Source organism: Chenopodium quinoa, unplaced genomic scaffold (assembly GCF_001683475.1).
Source record: "Chenopodium quinoa cultivar QQ74 unplaced genomic scaffold, ASM168347v1, whole genome shotgun sequence".
NCBI classification, from domain to species: domain Eukaryota; kingdom Viridiplantae; phylum Streptophyta; class Magnoliopsida; order Caryophyllales; family Amaranthaceae; genus Chenopodium; species Chenopodium quinoa.
In genome coordinates this window covers 902,009-924,570 of record NW_018744988.1, presented here as the reverse complement: position 1 = coordinate 924,570, position 22,562 = coordinate 902,009, and the positions used below count along the sequence as shown (strand labels likewise).

Genomic DNA, 22,562 nt, shown 5'->3' with positions numbered 1-22,562 from the left:
AGCTATTGCTTGCAACGATACTTAATCTAGCTACATCTATTTTTTACTCCAATGGTAAGGTATATGATTGAAATTTTACTTAATTTGATCATTGAAGATACTCTTATTACTAGGAGAGTAGTATTTAAGATTTTAAGCAATATATGGGTCTGAAAATATGCAATGGTTAATCAGACCCTAGGCCCAACTATATATGATATGGGCTACAATAAATCCAAAGCCCAATAAATTACAGTCCATTACAAAGCTTAAATATCCAATATAATTCTCCCAAATAAAGGCCCAAAACCCAAGATTTGACGGCGCAGAATTGGACCGCAGATCCAGCGAAGCAGACAAATCAGCAACTCTCTCAAAAATTTCTCCTCTCTTTCTCCGGCGAAAATACCTCAATTACCATCTCCTCCTTCCCTTTCTCCCTCCTCTTTCTCTCTCTACCTTGTCCATTTTCTCTCTCCTCTTCAACCAACCCAGAATTTTCCAGAACTTTCTTCTATGCTCCAGATCCATTCCTCGTTGAACTGATTTGAATTCAGTCAAATTCTATCAGACTTCAACAATTTTGCGCCACATTTTTTTCCAGTTTTTTTGGTGTAATTTTGGAAGAATTTTAGGAAATAAATTGCGGAAAAATGGAAGGAATTTTCAATAAGATACGGAATTTGGATGCTTATCCTAAAATCAATGAAGATTTCTACAGTAGGACGTTATCTGGTGGTGTCATCACTCTTGTATCATCTTGTGTTATGCTTCTCCTCTTTCTCTCCGAACTTAGTACGAATTTTCTCTCTCTTCTTTATGATTATTGTTGTTTTTATGATTTTGAGGGTTTTTGTTTGTTTGATCTTGATTATTTATTGTTTTGAGCTAATTATGTGATTATTGTGTTTGTACTTTGCTTGAATTGTGATTTTTTTCGGAATTCGTATTGGAATCTGAGTTAATGTAACTGATGTGGTTTTTGTGTTTGAATTTAGCGAGGAATTGTGATTTGTTTCGTAATTCGTATCGAAATTTTAGCTAAGGATGTGGTTGTTGTGTTTGTAAGCTAGATGATTGGTATGAATTAGGTTGAATTTTGGTGATGATTAGGTAGATGTGCTATACTAGTTGAAGGAAGGAATATGTGTTGGATTGAAATGATTGGAAGCAATGATGAATAGTGTAGGATAGTTTTAGTTAATCGAGTTTTAGAATCTGAACAAATGAGTATTTTACTATTGATTAGGATGAAATGATTGGAAGCAATGATGAATAGTGTAGGATAGTTTTAGTTAATCGAGTTTTAGGATCTGAACAAATGAGTATTTTACTATTGATTAGGATGAAATGAGAGATAATTTTTCGTGGTCTTGAATCAGCAAAATGTTATAAACATTGTTGAATGTTTGTTACTAGAATTCTACTCATAGTGTGCAATTTGTGGGATCGGAATTGCAAAAATGATATGATGACCTATTATGATAGGTTACTTTTGAGTTTTCTTGTTCTCTAGAGAAGTTGTTTACCTTGGTTATCTAGTTTTATTTTACGAGTACTTAAAAACTTACCCTCTACCTCAAAATTATAGTTAATCGAGTCACCTCTTGATAAATTAAAATAAGATTTGCATCTTTGATTGTTATTGTTTTACATATTTCCTGCAATTTCTTGTCTTAATTTTCAAGATTTTTTTCCTGCTCGATCTTGATTATTCATTTTTTTGAATAAGGATATGTTAATGGGCAGATGGTTTATGAATGTAGATGATTGGTATGAGTTAGGTAGATTTTTGTTTGTTATTAGGTGGATGTGCTATACAATGGTTTTATTATTAGTTCTGATTGAAGAATTTGGTATTGACTGAAGTGATTGGGAGTAATGGATTAATGATGGATAATGTAGGAAACCATTAAATATTTGAGTATTAGGATTTTCTCTTTCAGGTTTGAATGTTCCGTTTATAGCAAAAATGTGTAGGAAACTTAAGGAATTGAGACAATTACCTGATTTTGCGCCGTCACGTTGGAATTGTAATATATGTGAAGTCATTTGAAGTTTTTTGCTTGTAGTATCCTGCTCAAAGTGCACATTTGAAAGGACTTAAATCTTGAACACTAGCTGATGCAAGATCATTGGTTTAGTGCTTTTGATATTTCTGCTTTTTGGAGAAATAATTTGCCTTGCCAATCTAGATTTTGTACTTAGAAACTGTTTAAATAATAGGCAAATTGTGTTGTGTTATTTAAATAAAGGATCTTCATTTAATTGTGACACGCTAGCTTCTTGATGGTTTAAACTTTAAAGTTTAATTCAATTATTGTTCAAATTTTTGATTCTCTGATTTGCTTGCAAAAAATTCCCACTATGAAGTATAGTGACAATAAAAATTTAGCAGAAGAATTTCCATCAGACATGAAGCAATGAAATTATTGATATGAATGACTAACTTGTTCCTTCTCAATGGCCCGGGTTTCTGGATTCCCCTTCTAGCACATTTTCTCTCCCCTTGAAACCCCTAAGGCCTTAACAAGACTTTTCTCATCTCTGGCAAATATCAGAAGCTTTATCGATTACTTGAATGATCAGTCTTTGATGTACCATTGGCAGCTTTCTGCTAGAGATTGGATCTATGGGAACAATTACTCAGAATTCTCTGCTCCTGAGTGAAATTGAATCACATCTTATGAGGGATAGGTATAATAAAATAAATAAATAAATAAATAAAAATTGTATCACACTGTATTAGCCAGAAGTGATAAATATTCTGGGCATTCCAAAACAGCTGGAATTTCCCCAAATAAAACATGTGCTCCTGATGCTGATCCAGAATCTAGATAGTTCCTGTTGCTTGTCTTTGTTTCTTTATGTCCCGTTGCATAGGGAAGCCTAATGGCTTAAGGAATATAAAGTGTGAATAGCTGTTATTGCATCTCAGAGCGAAAGGTTTTTTTTTTTTTTTAATAATAATTATCATGCATTACAGTTTGTATGAATTCCTGGAGTAGGGAGGTAACCTCTGGAGAACCTTCTCCGTATAATTTAAATACTAGTATGTGCTTGTAGCATTAATATTATCCTAAAAAATAAAAATGTTTAACGTTTGCTTTTATGCGACTTGTCATCATAAAACAACCTGGGAATTAAAGTTTGGTATCTTACACAAACATTGCAAGCTTGTATCCTTGTGTTAACATATATCATGAACTGATGCGCAGTAAACCAGGTATGTTTTTTTTTTTTTTTTTTTTGAAACCGTAAACCAGGTATGTTAAGTCTTCTAGCATAGTGCCTTATTTGGGGTGGTCCATTTGTATTCAAGCAGCCTTAATATGTAAGATCAGCTATTGTCTGCCTATCCAAAAGTTCAGTTTTTCTTAGGCTGAAGTAACTTATTTGGGCTGGTCCATTGGTATTCAAGCAGCCTTAAAATTTATGATGAGCTGTTGTTTGCCAATCCAAAAGTTCAGTTTTTCTTAGGTTGAAGTAACTTCCTTTTAGGTATTTGCCTATTCTAGTCCTCGAGAAATTACTGGCTGATATCTTAGTTATGCTATTGTTCTTAAATTATTTAAGAACTTAGACTTCATGTGGATTTGGGGTGCTGTAAATCCCTGATTGAATGAATTTATGTCAGCTTCCTATGTTGCTAACTAGGAGAGAAATATTTGTCATGCTTTGGGACACAGCTAGGAATTAGCCTGACCTGCAAGCTAAACCCAGCACACAGCAAATTAACAGGGAAGGAAGGAGGATAGATTGTATTGATGACCAACAGAAAACAATCAATACACCTTTCTTTTGAGAGGAAAGGACTCTCCCACTAAGCAAAGCTTAACAAAATTTTTAGCATAATTATTACAACAGAATTCCCTCCCTTAAATAAGCTTAGCCAGCTAAACACTTGCTTAAAGATTCTTCTCTCTCTATAACAAACTTTCCCTAACAGAATTATAAAAGCAATTGACTCTTCTGCCCCTGCATTGTTAATTGGTGTTACTGCCCTTGCCATGCTTCTTTCTTGCGTAAGTGAATACCACTGGAGGTCTGGAAGGATCTCTAGCAGACACATATTAAGAAAAGTAATAGGAAGTGTACCTAAAAGTGGTTTAATGTGAAATATGTGGTTTTTAGGGAGGAGGGAGGTTGATCTTATACTTTATTCGGGTGATGTCATTGGTTTTTAAAAAACTTATGAGCAAGAAAATGTGGGACATGATTCCTGGTGTTTAGAAATGCTTCTAGATCCTTGATGTTAGACATTTCCAATGCTTGAAATATATTGCATCATTCTTGTGTTATTGGCACTTTTAACTTGGGCGTTTTCCGGTATATTATCATCTGTTTGCGAAGTGGAATGACTTCTACTAGATTATACTTTTAATAAGAGAACATCCATATGTAAATGTGCAGTACAATTAACTTTGTTTGGTGAGATATTGTATGCTAGCCTTCCTAGATAGGAAGGTTAATTTGCATATGTCTATATTCAACTATATTAGGAATAAATCTGTTCTATTTATCAACTATGGTTGTGAACTCCTGTCTTTGTGTGGTGAAGATAAATCTTGCCAGAGGGTTCAAGTTGTTTTAAAGCTCATCACTTGTCCTGAAAAGTCTTTTTCTTTAAATTATTGTAATTATGTGTTTCTTATGGTGTTGCAGGCCTATATTTAAATGCTGCGACTGAAACACAGCTTGTAGTTGATACTTCAAGAGGAGAAACCCTACGCATCAATGTAATGTAATTTCCTTTTTTTTCGCTTAAAGTTTTTGTAAAATTCTACTCCTCAGATTTGATTTTCTTTTAGCTAACAAAGTTTCTCATGTACAATTTTGTGATAACATGCAGTTTGATGTTACTTTCCCCGCTTTACCATGTTCAATTCTCAGCCTTGATGCTATGGATATTAGTGGAGAGCAGCACCTTGATGTAGTATGTAATCCATGCAGTGAATTGTCTTCACATATATATATTTCTCTAATTTAATGTTTATTTGCTTGAATTATTGTTTCCGTTGTAAATGAACAATACTTATACTATGTTATTCTGTTGCATTCCGATATGTGCTCAGCCTTTTGGCCTTGGGTGAGCTTTAGTTTAATATTATAGGATCAGGTAGTTAGTTTGTGAAAATATGTATTGTGCTGCTGATGAAATGTGACACATGGTTCTCAACCCCCCTTCCCCTGGTGAGAAACTGTATCTATAAATTGGGCTTATGAATAATTGCAATGCAGAAAAAATGTTCCCACTGGACACTTTGTTTCATACTTTTGTTACATGATGAACTTTTAGCCTGTATAAAGATCGATTAATTGCAAAACCTTCTGGACCTTTAATTGGCGGAGATGCAATTTACGATGTATGGCCTTATCACTTTCTTAATTGGTTTGTGTTGGTTCTTTTTGACATGCAGAAACATGACATAATCAAAAAAAGATTGGACTCCCATGGTAATGTGATAGAGACTCGACAAGAGGGTATTGGTGCTCCCAAGGTTAGTATGAAATTGTAATGCTGTGTTCAGCTCTTGAAAGCAACAGCAAGTATATCCTCCACTTCTGAAACGATGCTTGTAGATAAAATTAAGCTTGGCTTTCTTTGATACTTTATTTTAACAATATTGGCAATTCATTAGTTTTTTAGTGTTAGCTCTACTGCATTAGATGGGATAACATAATGAGAAAATTATGAAGTGATATAGAGCTGTTTTGAGTGGTAATTGTTTGCCTTGCTTATGTATTGTTTCCATCTAAAATTCTTAGACGTACCATGCATGCTGCTAATTAAACTTGATTCTTTTCCATGACTCTATATCATATTTAAATATACGTGAATGGAGCCCATGTTTTCTAGAAAACTCTCTAAAACCTGCTTCATTGCATAGGTAATTACACTTGGATTGTATCCTACATAGAGTGTTATCGACTCAATTAAGATTGGCTTTATCTTATTTAAACTGAACATTTTCTGAAATCTAATTTACTGAGGAGGTGTTTGGAGGAGCTTTTTCATTAGCTTATTCAAGTATTTTAAGGTGAAATGACAATCATACCCTCATTGAACATATAACCCTTTGTCCCTACCACAATACAATATGTTTGTTGGTCATTTTGCATACTTGTTGGACAACTTTAAGAAATAAGCTATTTACTAAACGCTTTTATACAATCAGCTAATAGAATCAAATCAGTTAATACAATCAGTTAGTCAAAATCAACTAACACAGTTTTAGTTTTTAACCAAACACAGCTATGTATTTAAGGTTTTTTTTTTTTTTTTAATATATATATATATATATATATATATATATATATATACTACGAAAATTTACGCTTTACTGCCTTTTATAAATGTTGCACTTGAAATTAAAATATTTTCACAAAAAGAAAGGATAATCAACCTAATTAAACAAATTATTCAAAACTTTACCTTTTTGCATTTTTAGGTATCTTTTTTTAATGGAGTTCCTTGATGTTATTATGTTAATGAGTGAAATGGTAGAAATACTAACAGTGACTTAATTTATACCAACCACTGAGGATGCTTAAAAAGTATCAATTTCAATAACTTTTATTTTCAAAGTCACTTATACTAAAGATTGTAAATGGGAAAATTTTCCTTATCACTATGACAATTATTATGTTAAAATTAGGAGTGATTGACAAATTACTTGCTTGAGTTTGTTAAATTACTTTGCTGAATATATTTCAAGATAGAAAATTTTTATTTTGCATCCTCAATAATTAATCCTAACATGATATGTTGACTCTCTTTCCTATCACTTCCTAATTAAGTTTGAATTTTGAAGGACTTAAAAAACAAGAAATTACAACTTTTGCTTTCTAATCTTTTGCCTCGAAGCGTAACCTCAAAATAATGGATATTAAAAACTTGATTGAATCCAGATAGCTTGAATAACTCGTACATGTTTTTGGACAGTCTTCTTATGTGAGCCAGATTTCCATTGTTTCCATTTAATATTTGCTACCTGTACAAATTAAATTAAAACTAGAATAATAGGGACTTGGCTGCAATATTCCTTTTCTTATTCTGCCATTTATACTGACTTAATTTTTTTAAATTGTTGTAGATTGAGAAGCCGTTACAGAGACATGGTGGCAGGCTGGAACATAATGAGACTTATTGTGGCTCGTGTTATGGTGCTGAAGCGGTATGGCTTTTTGTGTCAACTTTTAGGCTATAACACAGCCTCTCACACACACGCGCTATTTATATTTATTCTGTCATTTATGTTGGATCATGTTACCTAAGATTACAAGAATGTTTGATTAGTTTGATGACAGGCTTCATTTCTCCTGATTAGTTTGATGACAGGATTCATTTCTCCTAAGCCATTAGACTTTAGAAGTTTGGATTTGGGATTAAAGGCCGGGGTTGGGTAGAATACCATGTTACTGTAGTTTTATGGCATCATCAGCTTGTGTGAGTTTTTAATTTATTGTAGTCTTATAATTGGAATCTTTTCAGGTGTTTTCTCAGCACATTTATTTTAGGCCCTTAGCAGCCATTGTGACTTATGAGTAGTGAGGGCAGACAATTTTCTCACTCATAGTAGTCACATGACAATATATATTCATATTTTGTTATTGATAATACTTCTGCCGTTATTGCACAATTTGGGTTGGGCACAAAAATTAGGACAACAAACAAAGGAAAGAGAGTAAAAGTGAGGGAATAAGGGTAAATATCATGTTTGATTGAGGGTGGGTGGGTATCTGGTGTGTGAACACAAATGAAAAGTATATGAATGCATACCCAAAATAGAAATGGTGCAATTAATATGCAACTTCCTAAAATGGAAAAATGGAGCAATTTGGGGGGGGGGGGGGGGAGGAAGCATCAGTTAGTGATAGACTTTGTTTGGATACACTGAAGTGCATATCTTATAAATAAACCACTTGTTTCTTCTTTTCTAAAAGCATTGAAACTTCTGGGTTGTGGGAACCCCACCATTTCCGTGCTAATGAAAACAGCTCAGGCTTGAGGTTTTCCCATTTCTAGAACTCGAGTCATTTCGTGCAACTTAGCTTTTCTTTGGGAGACTTTGTTAGAAGCTAGGCATATCAAACTGAGTTATATTAGCTTCAAAGGATCATTTGAAAGGTGGCATTATTGAGTTCTCTGTTTATGCCAGGGTATTGGTTTGACTCATGATATCATTTGAAAGCCTCTTGGAAGTAGCCTAGGTTTTGTAGCTTTACATTGTGATCTACTATCCATTTTGTTGCATGGAAACTAACTCCAGAGGCCAATTATCCGATTCTGAAACAAACACTTCCAAAACAAATGGCTTAAATGTTGTTCCAAAATGCTGTTAAATGTTAGAGAAGTATTTCATGATAATTAATGCTTTAGAAAATGCTAGAGAAATGGAAATCTTAGGTACGCACATGTTTCTTTTTCCCTGCACAAAAAGAAATTAATAATTACATACACATTAATGATAGGCTGAAAGCTCCCAGATACTGCTACTGCTAATCAAGTTCCCATAGATTTCTCATGGCTGTGTCTTGGAAGTAACATATGCTGAATTAAAAAAGACGGAGGAAGGCAATTGAAATTTGGCACAACTTACGAAATGTTTGATTCTGAAACTTGATTCTGTTGTTTTGTGTTGTATACAGTATAGCAAAAAAAAAAGGATGAACAGAGTCTAGTATCTCAGATTGGGGATTAGTGGAGAAAAGAAGTTAAGTGAGGAGAGGCAAAGTTTACAGATTTATTATTTGTTGGGTTTGACACGTGAAAGCTAGGAGAGAAGGAATGAAGAACACAGATTGAGATAATGATTTATAAAGGTTATAACAATTGGCTGTTTGAGGACATCAATTTGCTTAATTGTTTTGACATTGCATGTTGTCCATCAGTGTTATTCCTTTTTTGCATTTCCTATGTATCCTTTTTTTCATAAACATGTAGTTTCTCCATTTCCATGTTTTTATGCAATGCTATGCCCCTAGTCATATTGCAGGTGCAAACCATTTATAAGGCGGTTTTGGTTAAAGTAGATTTGTAATGGAGTTGAATGTCTTAAATTATAATCAGAACAAGCTAAGCTTTAAAATTAATAAAGCTCGAGCTTCCTCAAGCTTAACCAACCTTTTAGTTTGCTTGGTCAACTTTGGATTTGTATAACATTGGGTTGTTCGAGCTATAGCCGAGCACAACTCAAATCAGACTATATTTGGAGTAATGAGCTTCATACGTGTTCTCCGCAGAATCCATCTATTAAAAAAAAATGAATTATATCCTCTGAAAGTGTACTCCATTTCACATCAAATAGCATAGAGAAAATGATCCTTGCCAAACTTTATTAACAGTCCGTTTTTATTTGTTACTCCGTAAAATGTAAGAAAAGCAGTCATGTGGGATCTTGATAGTTTGGTTTCAATGTGTTCTTTGAATTATATGCTTTCAATAAATTATATAAATACTTGAGTATAGATATCAATAGTCAAAGGTGTGCCGGTGCTAGGTCATTTTTCTGTAAAGAGGCGAAATTTCATTCTCAACCTGGTTGATAAAGTAAAATAGATCAATCTATCCATTGAGTAAAGTAGCATTGGATTAGTGTACGTGATACTCTGACATTCAATATTATTTTTGAAGATTCGGTACTTATGAAAGATTTATGAATTTATCTGCCAGGGTTTATCTCTTTCTTAGTTGAAGGTTTAAGTTTTTGAGGACTTTTGTCCCCTGATTATATCCTTGCAGTCTTTCTTTATGATATAATTGTCTTTTATCTCTGTGTGTGTTTATTTGGGGTGGAGGGAGGGGTTGAGAATGTGGCGTTGCCAGTTCTTTTGGCCACAGAGATCTCTTAACTGAATGATTGTGCGACTTGGCTATGAGGGGGTAGATGAATAGGTTGGTTTCATCTACCCACTGTTTATGACAACATCTTTCTTTTCCTGAATGTGAGCAAATATTTTGTAATTTTGCAGGCAGATGATGATTGTTGCAATAATTGTGAAGAAGTTCGTGAAGCATATAGGAAGAAGGGCTGGGCAGTTTCAAACCCTGATCTAATTGACCAGGTTTGTTAGTTAAATGTATTGTCATTTATAGCGTTGTATGTTTGTAGGTAAAATATTGTTGGAGGCCATTCTGCAATATAACTAGAACTTATTATGGAAGGTAAGGAGCGCTTTAACCACATTGGTATCCACTGATGTTATACTGCTGAGTATACATCCATTAGTGGATGCATTTGAAAGTTTTAATAGAAAGGACTGATGCCAATGTGTTTTTCAATGCGGGAGCAGCATTTGTCTTGGTTTTTTGGGGACTTGTATGAAATTATCCTTGTTAATTTATATTTATAACATGCTGTCAATTGAATTACATTAGTTATTTGCAATATACTCCTAGGGAACAATGTTGTGTATACTGGAAATTTTTTGTATCATATTTCACTTTTTAACTTTTTGTATATGTCAACAATTTAAACCAATATTATATTTCTTAGAATGCATTATTCTGTAAAATATCTGTGATTTTTGATACGGTGCCTGCCAGTCTTCAATGTATGTCCTGTTAACATTATCTTCTTTTCCTGTGACATCCAGTGTAAAAGGGAAGGTTTTCTACAAAAAGTTAAGGATGAAGAAGGTGAAGGATGTAATATTTATGGATTTTTGGAAGTCAACAAGGTTGCCGGAAATTTTCATTTTGCACCTGGAAAAAGCTTTCAACAGTCAGGAGTTCATGTCCATGATTTATTGGCATTCCAAAAGGATAGTTTCAATGTAAGTCATATTGGTGCTGCTATCTTGTTTCTTTGAAACATTCTCTCGTTCCGTATTGCTTTTCTGAAAGCATATTGCTGTACTTTCATTCTTTTTGCTGTTATCATTTTGAGGATTTTTAATGGGTGGCAGATGTTTTCTTTTGCAGATAAGTCACAAAATCAATAGATTGACGTTTGGTGACTATTTTCCTGGTGTTGTAAACCCCCTTGATGGGTATGCCTCCACTTCCCTGTCTTTCTGTACTCGGTGTATTTGAGTATTTGAGTGAAATTAAAGCATTTTAATTAGTCCACAATCAATTAATTTGTTTGATTTTAATTTAGTGTGACCTGGACACACAATACACCAAATGGGATGTACCAATACTTTCTCAAGGTTAGTCTGCTGTCTTTTGTACTGTTCTTTCTCTTTTTTTACAGTTCAGCTCATTCATTGGGGGGGGGGGGGTGGTATATGTAGTCTATAGGGCTTCTGAAATCCAGTTTCTAATTTTAATACTACCATTGTATAGCCAACAGACAATGGGTATTGTTACTCGGTGTTATTTTCATCCACAAGTTATAGCTTTTCTATTTAAGGAGTGGGCCTGTTGTTTAATGCTTAATCGAACTTCATTTGTTGTACAGGTGGTACCTACCGTATACACAGACGTAAATGGGCATGCTATTAATTCAAATCAGGTATAATTTGGTTTCAATTTATTAACATGAAGCTGTTCAGTGTAGCAATATGGTGACAGTAACTTACCTTGTTCCTTGTAGTTTTCTGTCACTGAGCACTTTAAGAGTGCTAGTGCTGGCCACTTTTCAACTCTGCCTGGAGTCTTCTTTTTTTATGATCTATCTCCAATTAAGGTGAGCTCATATTTACAGGCTGAAAGATATGTCCTGTTTTACTAGTAAACATTTGGAACTTTTGTGGCAAATGTATATCCTACGTTTTAATTTCAAAGAGATTTTTTGGTAACTAAACCTGATTCAGTGCATTATCATCTGGATCTGTTATTTGATTTCAGAAAATTATCAAAGAAAACTAGCATAAATATTCTAATAATTCCGTGTTTTATGCTTAGGTGACTTTTAAAGAGGAACACATTTCCTTTTTACACTTCTTGACAAATGTTTGTGCAATAGTTGGAGGTAGCATACTTTCTCACAGTTGCATTTGCAGTTCAAAACTCTCATCCCATTTCTACCCTAATCGCTTGACTATCTTTCCTCATTAGCAGTTTCCTTTAGCATTTTGACTGTCTTATGTAGTGTATGTACTTTTGGCTTGTTGATTCAGGTGTTTTCACTGTCTCGGGGATTCTAGACTCCTTTGTTTATCATGGGCAAAAGGCAATCAAGAAGAAGATGGAAATTGGCAAATTTAGTTAAGGGAAATTTAGCTAGCAGCACTAGGGGCAATTGTCGAAGTTTCACAAGCTTCCTGATTCATGTCTGTACGCAGAAGGGAAACAATATTTAGCTGCAATGCAGTCCCAGATAGTCTGATCATACAAGAACAATTTTGTCATAATTTAAGGATAGATTTTCTTTCAATATTTATTAAATCATTCAGGAATTCTAGATCTTTTCTTTGTTATGTATCTCTAATGCTTTCTTGCTGCACCACAATTGTAAATTTTATTCACAAATGAGAGCACATCATTTTCTCACTGTGGATGCCAATTCGTAGTTGTCCTAGACCTCTGGTATACAGATAACTTGAGACCAAAATAACATTCTAACACTCCCTCCGAGCTATCAGTCTTGCAAATCTATTTTTCTTTGTAAATCAGCTAACAATTAGAATGTTTTGTCTGCTTCATCTTAGTGGTCATCGCGTAATTTCAAGGTTAATCTATCACTGTCACTAGGTTGTGCAAATTCTGCTGGGCGGCACAAGTTGATACTCGCAATTGTATCATGCACGAGCCACCTGGGCGTCTGTTGGGGCAATTATTAGTTGCGTTATAAAAGCTATTGTTCAGTTTGAGTACCAAAAGCTATTGTTCAGTTTGAGTACCAAATCTGAAGTGACTCATTTCAAAATGAAGTGGAAACATCAACATCTAGCAGTAAATCATCGTTACCTTGAGCTTTAAATTGAAGGTTCATATTTCTCGATATAGCACATTTTTGTCGTGCTTTATCTTTTCGCGATACCTACCTTCAAACAAATATCAGTACATAACACCTACCTTCTTTAAGACTGATATAAATCACATATCACCACCAAAAATAGTTGGAGTAAACAAAACGATACTATACGTTCCAATTTTAGTAGTTGTAGAATATTTTCCCGAGTTTTTAAAGAACCAGAATCAAGAATAATCTTGATAGCCTGCCTGCCTACCGATAAAATTTTCTGCAGTTTCCACTAGGTAACTTTTTATGTATGAACGTTAGAAGTCAAAACTCACTCACTCTCCAAAAAGAAGGGAGAATAAGAATCAAGAATAGTGATGATAAGGTGGCCTGCCCTCCACTACACTAGATAGATTGTGTGTGTTTGTATGTGAAAAGAGATGATTGTAATCTAATGTTAGTGGTGCTGAATTTAGTGGAGAAAATGACTTCGTTAAAAGCATGGTATGAGTTTATCGGAATATAATGTCTATATTCTAGTATTGTCCAATCCACTTACTCTTATCGATTTCTATGTCTTTAAGTGTGGACGTTGTACCAATGGCCAAGCTTGCAAGGATTCTAGTCCATTTGTCTTGGCGCATTTTGTTTTGCAACAATATTTATGCGATTAGCGTTATCTAATGCTCCCTTCGTCTTTTAAAGATTGTCCAATTTTTCTATTTGGTTCATCTTTAAAAGACAGTAATTAACGTAGTTTTTACAATTTCTCCTCATTTCTCTCTACTTTTTTACTGCTCTACATACTTAACAATAAAACTACCTACTCACTAAATACAACTCTTAATAAAGTGAAAACTGGACAATGGGCAAAACTTAACTGCTAGGAAGAGTGACAACTATTCCCGTACTCTGTACTTCATTTGTATACTCTATTCGTCTCAAAATATTTATTACATTGCTCCGTATATTGATTTTATTTTATTTTTTCCCATTGACAAAGGTCTTCAACTTCGTTGTATTAGGTGTGTCCTGAGACTGAAAATTTTGATTATTGATTGACCATAGACTGAGAAGTAAGTAATTTATAATTAATAATTTAATACTCGTAATTTATTAGAGAAAAAGGCGATTCAAGCTTACAAGGTTGTCCCAAGCAACGACCTTGTTGAAGTCAAGATTGTTCTGTTATGCTGAATATTAGAGGCTACAAGTTTGAAATTGCAGGTAAAAATGGGGACCATATGATTTAATTCAATCCCTTCAAGATTGTTACTTGAGATTAAGGAAATTAAGGGCAGATTTTGACCAACTAATATGCTACATTTGAAATTAAGGTGCACATTATGATTTTAATTACATTTCTATACTACTATATAAAGAGAAAGGGTCTTTTGAGTGATAAATTTGTTTTTCCCCCAAAATGCCCTTCTCAATTTACAAAATTAGTTATTCATTAACTAATATATTAAAAAAAACGAAAAAAATTCATTCATAACTGCTCAAAAAAAAATTATCTATTCTTTTAAATAAAAAAATTAAAAAAAAATTAAAAAAAAAAAAAAAAAAAAACTAACTACTCACAAACCAAAATTATTTTCACTAAAAAAAACCAAAATTACCTACTTTAAAAAAAAAATGTAACTAACCACAAACCACATTTACTTTTTTGTTTTTTGAAAAAAACCACGTTAAACTTTGATGAAAGATAACTATATTATGATTTTATTTTAAAAAAAAAAGGAAAATTAATACCAATATAGTTCCCTCAAAAAAATCTACATTAGAAAGAAAAAAACCTTAAAATTTATTTAAAAAAATAAAAGGAAATATTATACATCTATCTAATATATATACGTACTATTACCTTAGATGTTTACTCTATAGTTTTCAACCTTTTATATAAAAACTCCATGATCAACAATATTTTTTAAGGTTAATTGAGGTATACAAAGTGGAGTAGATGTGCTATGGACACTTTTTTTTTCGTTCTTAAACTTTAAGTCTATGTAAGGATTGATTTTCGAAAAAATCCACAATCTAATATATATATATATATATATATATATATATATATATATATAATCATATAACTAATATATAAAGCTAAAATTTTAGCTAGGCCACGAGATAGCGACACTTGGCATTTTAACTTTTCGCCAAGTGTCGTGCCACGTTGGATATACTTAGATAGACTTCATAATATAAATTAATTAGTTTAGATTTCTATTTTCAATCAAATTTGGATAGAATTTTAGAATAAAATTGTTAGCTGAGAGCTTTATTTTTGATAAAATACCAATATTTCATAGGTATAAATTGAATTATAATTTTATTCAAAAAAAAAATTAGATTATAAATCTATTTCATATGTATAAATTGAATTATAATTTTATTCAATAAAATATTAGATTATAACTCTAAAAAAAATACCAATATTATTATTAATCATTTACATGCCTACTACATAGTTTAAATTGTTACAAAAACATCAATTCTTAACTAATTTTGTATTAGAGATATATTTTAAAATTTGAATAAAGATTTAAAATTTATCTCAAAATTTAAGAAACAATCCAGGCATCGCCCGGGGCACAAAACTAGTCTTATTCCAAAATTTATCTCAAATCGTGTTATGTTTATGTGTGTCACTCACTCACTGTGTGTCCAACCAATAATTGCAAATATTGGTCTTTCGTTGGGAAATACTGAAATAGATTTTTCGGCTATTTCACCAAATGCCACTGATAAATTTAAAAATTCACCAAATGTCATTGGACTTTTTAGAATTCATCAAATGTCACTCAGTTTTTAAATAATTCACCGAGTACCATAAATGACTAACGGTCATTAACTCCGTTAGTCATTAGGGTCTAATCATGACACATGTCATGATTAGAATAGTCTATTTATTTTTATTCTTAAAAATTAAAAGAAAATAAAAAATTAAATCAAAAAACAAAAAAAAAAACCCCAAATTTTCCCAGCCACCTTCCCACACCGCCAAACCCTAGCCCCCTCCCCTTTTCTCCCCGGAAAATTGCCAGCCACCCCCCTTAAGCACTCCACTTGACCCACCGCCGATTAAGATGTACATACAAAAAATAATTAAAATAATATATATATCATATCATATAATTAATATATAAAGCTAAATTTTTAGCCAGGTCACGAGGCAGCGACACTTGACATTCTAACTATTCGCCAAGTGTCGCGCCACGTTGGATAGGTTCAAATAGACTTCATAAGATAAAAAGATTAGTTTATAATTCTATTTTGAATCAAATTTTGATAGAATTTTAGGATAAAATTGTTAGTTTAGAGTTTTATTTTTGATAAAATAAAATTTGAGTGTCGCGCCACGTTGGATAGATTTAAATAGACTTCATAAACCACCTGGGCATCGCACGGGGCACAAAACTAGCAACTAATACATAAAGCTAAACTTTTAGCAAGGTCACGAAATAGTGACACATGACATTCCAACTTTTCGCCAAGTGTCGCGCCACCTTTGGTAGATTTAAATAAACTTTATATGATAAAAAATCGTCAAAGTGTCACGCCACCTTGGATAGATTTCATAGATAGAATTTTAGAATAAGATTATTAGTTTACAGTTATTTCTTCGATAAAATACCAAATAATAAATTTATAATTAGGCCACAAGACAACATCATTTAGCGTTTTAATTTTTCGCCAAGTATTGTACCACGTTGGATAAATATAGATTGACTTTGTAGCAAAAAAAGTTAATTTAGAATTTTATTTTCAATCAAATTGAATTATAATAGTATAATTTTATCTTAAAAGTCCATAAACTACCCGGGCTGGGGCACAAAACTAGTATATATATAAAGGGGAGTTTTTTCCCCAAGTTTTTAGAGAGTCACGTAGGATTAATTTTTTTAGCGCGCCATGTAAGATTATAAATTTTAGTTGTATCCAATCAAATAAGAGATTTTTATTTTCTTTTAAAATTGAATAATTCAAATGCCACGTAAGCAAAATTGGCGAATGAAATTTTTAAGTTTAAACTAATTAAATGTAAAATATTATCTTTTGATATTAGGAATATTATCTAAATATGTAATAAATTTTAACACATAAATAAAAAAAATGTTTTAAATAGTTCAAACAAACTGTGCATCGCACGGGCCCCATCTAGTAACAATAATATGAGTAAATTAATAAATTTCGTATAGTGTACACGCGTAGCATGTGTCTTGTATCTTGTATGAATATAATTTGTAAAGGCATATGTTAGATGTGTATGATAGGTCATCGGTTCAAATCTCTTTATCACATTTATAATTTTTGATATCCTAGTATTACTCATTTAGACTTAAAAAAATATTGATATCCTTACAAACAAACACGAAGTAAAAAATTACCACCGCGTGAATTGTCTCTCCAACAACTCCGAATCACACTAATCTCTTTCATTAATTTAATCCCAAAAAAACGCAATGTTCGATGACATTTTGTTTTGGCTTTCGTGGAGGCAACAATAATTTTCCAATTCAAGAAACTTTTTTCCTGAATTTTGCTTTCGATCGAGGAAGTGACGGAGACAAATTATTGAAGTGAACATGATGAAGCTTCTTGGAAAGAGGCCATTTATGATGTACGTTTTTTTCATTTATTGATAAATCACTTGTTTTCAGGTAGATGATAGCCAGATACAGTGTATCCAACTAACTCTACTCCCAAGTCAATACCCTCTTATACGTGTAATTGAGCAAAATTTGTAACTCAACTTCTTTATCTCATATGGTGTAAGTAACTTAGTTTTGATTTTCGATTAAATTAGAATGAAAAAATCAGATGAATAAAACGCACTTTAAGACTTGTATATATAAATTTTATTTGACAACAAAAAAAGTTGTTACTTTTCTTTCAAAAAAAAAAAAAAAAAAGTTGTTACTTGTTACGGAGTAGTTGTTTGTATGAGTTGGCTTAGAGTTTCTAGTTTTATATTCTTATTATAAGTTAGATCTATATTAGTTTTCGAATAAAAGAAAACTAATATTGATTTTTGTTGTGAATACTTGCACGCACTTATGCATGTGACTTAAGCGAAAATCTGGTTATTGCTTGATTGAGGGTGACACATTATCACATGCATGCTGAGCTGATTCACAAAAGGGTTGTTCAGTAAGACATGAATCCCTTTTATCGCATAACCTATAATTATTTTAACTTCATCACATGTGCTATGAGATCATCAATTCATCGAATAATAAAGGTTTTCCTTATTAACATAAAATTAAAAGCTTAGACAAAGTATATTATCTACAAACAAAACGTACATACTTGTAATTATCATAAATTATGAGAAACATGATTCACATAATTATAATTAAATTGTATGGATACCATTCACTTTTCTTTATTTCATCCCAACCAAGACTCCAAGAGTAGTACTTGTATATAGTAACAAAATTTGTATTTAAGCTAGATTTTATAGTATAATTACATAAAGACAGTATTACATCGCTTTAAGAGTGACGTTAGAAAATTGTATGCATTAACGTTTCACAGCTAATATATGCCGTTTGATTCCAAAGTAAGCGTGAAAATGTACACTCTCTTGCCCCTTTTTTCCTCGATGGCTTTTCTTTTACTCAAAGGATATCCAATAATCCACATTTTCCAACCACCCAAAAATTCAATATTCTTTCCTACTACTTTTTATTTCACACTTCACACATATTCATGATTATTGACCGCAATAACGGCTGCCCTTCATTGGCCTTTTCAGTTGAATTGGTTGTTACTAGTTTGAAATTCTTAGTGATCTTCATCTCTTCCACTTTTTGCAATCCATATTAATGAAGCGATTATTTTGTGGTCCAAAATGTTATGTTATTAGTAGTCTCGTCTCGATCAACAATAAGATGTCATACTAGAGCTTCTAATAACCGGGTTTACTATAAAAATATATACTTCCTCCGTCCCTATATTACATTCCTCCTTTCTATTTTTGGTTTTCCAAAATTACATTCCTCCTTTTTATTTTTGGTAAGTTTTTTTTAGTAAATTAACTCTCTTTTTCTATTTTATATTTAATGTTTTCTCACTCATCCTTACCCAATCTCACTCATAATCCTTGTGCCAAATTACAATGAATATGATTGGTTAAAAATTTTCAATTAGGAGCATGTACTTGGTCCTTTTTTTTTTGCAAAGGATTAATGACATGTCATGAGTAATAACTAATCTATCTTTGTACTTCCCATTGCATTATCTAATTATTGTTATTTGTCTTATTCTTTCCTCCTTAATTCCCGTGTAAATTTCCAAAGAGGAATGTAATATAGGGACGGAGGGAGTAGCGTAAAACATAAATTTGGTCGAAGAAAAAAAATTGGATTTTTACTAAAAAATTGTTTCAACGAGTGTAAAATAAACAATTGTTTGAACTTGTTTATAACCTAGATTTATTGATTAATACAATCTCCATGTTTTCCTGTCGTAAGTTCATTTTTGTTATGGCCTGGACACATCGACTAGACTTAATAAAGTATAATGTGTGGTTGCATATTTCTTCCATAGAGTATGAGTAAAGATGGTAAGAAAGTTGAAGTATTTTACATGATATAAAAAAAAAATTAAATAAATCTATGATTCAGACATTAAGAAAATAGAAATACCGAGTAAAAAAACAAATACGGAGTAAAACATTTAAATTGAACCGTTTTGAGCAGAGATAATTCAATTTCCTCTGTGAAAATTAGATAATACATGGTGCACCATGGTAAACAAAAAAAAACGGAAAGAACATATAGTGTTTGATAAAAAAAAAATACCTATGTTTGACAAAGAACATACCTTTAATATGTTCTTTGAATGTAATCAGTGTGTTTTTTGAGTAAAATTATATATTCATTACATTATAACTTATGTTATTTAACATATGTTGATAAACATATACGAAGTATGTTTTTTTGGGTTTAATAATACAAAGTATGTTCTTTGACTTTGGCGTGTATGTTCTTTAAGGTCGTAGTGACGCCCAAATTCTATTTTTATTATCATATGTCATATTTAAATTACTTTTATTATTGTATGTTATTTGAGTTTGATTAGTGTGTTATTTAAGTATTAACTATATGTACTTTACAATATAAATTATGTTCTTTTAACATACTCGTATGTTATTTTGAAATTTGATATTGAAATCTTAAATTATTTTTAATTGAAAATAATATTAGAGTAAAAAAAACTAAATTATTACGGGAAGTTGAATTTTTTTTGGAGAGATAGAAAACTATTTTTTTGGGAAATGATATCTTTGGTAAGGATTTTTTAAGAGGTGATCAACATTGGCATGACTCGCATCCCAACCCGATCCGACCTGAAATAGGGTGGGTTTGGGCAAACCTAAAAATGCATTTTTAGTTAAAACTCAAGCCGGGCTTGAAAAAAGCCCGAAAATCCACTACTTTTGTACGGGTTTGGGCACGAGAAATTATGATAGGCCCGGCCCTACTCGATTTTTTATCACCTCTAAATTTTTACCATTAATAATGTGTAATTTTTCAGAAAATTTAATTAAGATTTTATCTCGTTCTTTTTATTATGTCTTTATGTTCTTTGGTAATGCATGTTTTTGTCAAATACAAACATGTTCTTTGTCAAATACATGTATGTTCTTTATGAAACACAAGATGTTCTTTCCGCCTTTTTTTTATTTATCCGGGTGTACGATGAGCACTGTACACCCGTATGTATAAACCACGGATTATTAAATAGTTGCATACTTTTAAGAAAGACATTAATTTAAATAGTTTTGAAAGAATTATATTCCGTGATTAATAACATTGCTTTACTTAGCAATATATACAGTGTACAAGATTAGGCTTAGCCTCTAATTTAGCTATAAACATGGTAACTAAATATTCTTAAGGCTAAATACAAGGAAACCGAAATATACAGAATAATATGTACACTTATCTTAACACACCCCCACAGTCGAAGCGGGAGGTGGACGGACACTGAGATTGTCCCTAAAATCATGAAAGAGTACTCGTGGGAGACCCTTTGTAAAGATGTCCGCAATCTGATATCTAGACGGCACATGAAGAACACGGACTTCACCACGGGCAACCTTCTCACGAACAAAATGGATATCCATCTCAATGTGTTTCGTTCGTTGATGCTGAACAGGGTTGTCGGATAAATAAATAGCACTCACATTGTCGCAATATACTAGTGTAGCCTTTTTAACCGGACAATGCAATTCAAGAAGAAGGTTTCTAAGCCAACATGACTCCGAAACAACATTAGCCACACCCCGATACTCGGCCTCTGCACTCGATTTCGACAATGTAGGTTGTCGCTTAGACGACCAGGAAACTAAGTTATCACCCAAAAATAGACAATAACCAAACGTCGAGCGCCTTGTATCAGGACATCCACCCCAATCTGCATCAGTATATGAGACCAGAGTAGAAAAAGAAGAAGGATACAAGTGAAGACCGTAGTCCAAAGTACCCTTAGCATATCGAATTACCCGCTTAAGAGCGGACATGTGATCCACCCGTGGATCATGCATATGAAGGCACACCTGTTGGACGGACATATGATATATCCGGCCGTGTGAAAGTAAGATATTGCAGAGCCCCTGCTAGACTCCGATACAGAGTAGGATCATCAAAAGTAGTACTAGAAGTAGTACTAACCTTGGAGTTGGTGTCAACCGGAGTAGGAGATGGCTTACAAGAGGACATACCGGCACGCTCAATTATTTCTTCCGCATACTTTCGCTATGAAAGGAACATACCACCCTTGTTCCTAGTAACAACAATGCCAAGAAAATAATTCAGAGGACCCAGATCTTTCATAGCAAATTCCGAACTAAGAAGATCCATGATGGAACGCCGGAGAGTATCTGAAGAGGCAGTAAGAATAATGTCATCAACATAAAATATAGGCCATTTCAGACCCCCTTTTGAAAATAAATAAGGAGTTATCCATCCTACTATTGGTAAAACCAATAGATAACACAAACTCTGCAAAACGCTTATACCAAGCTCGGGGAGTCTGCTTAAGCCCATATAAAGCCTTATGTAGGAGACAAACATAATCAGGATGAGTGCGATCCCTGTAACCCAAAGGTTGATGCATATATACCGTCTCTTGGAGCTCACCATGCAGAAAAGCATTTTTGACATCCAACTGATGAATGGACCATGCCTTAGAAAGAGCAAGACTGAGAACAGTACGAATGGTTGCCGATTTTACAACCGGACTAAATGTCTCCCCACAATCAATGCCAACCTGTTGAGTTTTGCCATCACCTACAAGACGGGCTTTATGCCTCTCAAACACACCATTAGATTTAACTTTATGAGTAAAAATCCACATAGACCGAGTAACATTAACACCAGGCGGACGGGGCACCAACTCCCACGTCTTATTTTTAATAAGAGCATCATATTCATCATCCATGACCATTTTCCAATTAGGGTCACGAAGTGGCTCAACCGGAGTACGAGGAATAGGAGATCTCGACACTGTGGTATGCAAAGAGTGATGAGAATACTTGGGATTGGGTTTTAAAATCCCATTTTTACTCCTTGTAATCATACTGGGCTGAACATTTTGTGTGGGGTTGGAAACTGGGCCAGGCTGTGTTTCGTTCTGCTGGTGTAAGAGAGGTGGACCAGGCTGGTTGGGTAATGAGCTGGTTGGTGGAGAAAGCCCACGCATAGGGGAGTTGGGGGT

General features: G+C 33.1%; 1 protein-coding gene across 2 annotated transcripts; it reads left to right on the top strand.

Moving 5' to 3' along the window:
* Positions 1-324: 324 nt before the first annotated feature.
* Positions 325-12,526, top strand: LOC110706551 (endoplasmic reticulum-Golgi intermediate compartment protein 3-like). 2 transcript variants are annotated; one of them, XM_021884479.1, is made up of 13 exons: positions 325-774; positions 4,645-4,718; positions 4,832-4,915; positions 5,400-5,480; positions 7,077-7,157; positions 9,955-10,047; positions 10,579-10,758; positions 10,907-10,974; positions 11,085-11,136; positions 11,388-11,441; positions 11,523-11,615; positions 11,834-11,900; positions 12,049-12,526. In XM_021884479.1, the coding sequence occupies exons 1-13, from the start codon at positions 633-635 to the stop codon at positions 12,138-12,140; spliced, it is 1,161 nt and encodes a 386-aa protein (XP_021740171.1). In that variant the 5' UTR covers positions 325-632; the 3' UTR covers positions 12,141-12,526. The 2 variants fall into 2 exon arrangements, with proteins under 2 accessions (XP_021740171.1, XP_021740172.1); XM_021884480.1 differs by lacking the exon at positions 11,834-11,900.
* Positions 12,527-22,562: the final 10,036 nt, after the last annotated feature.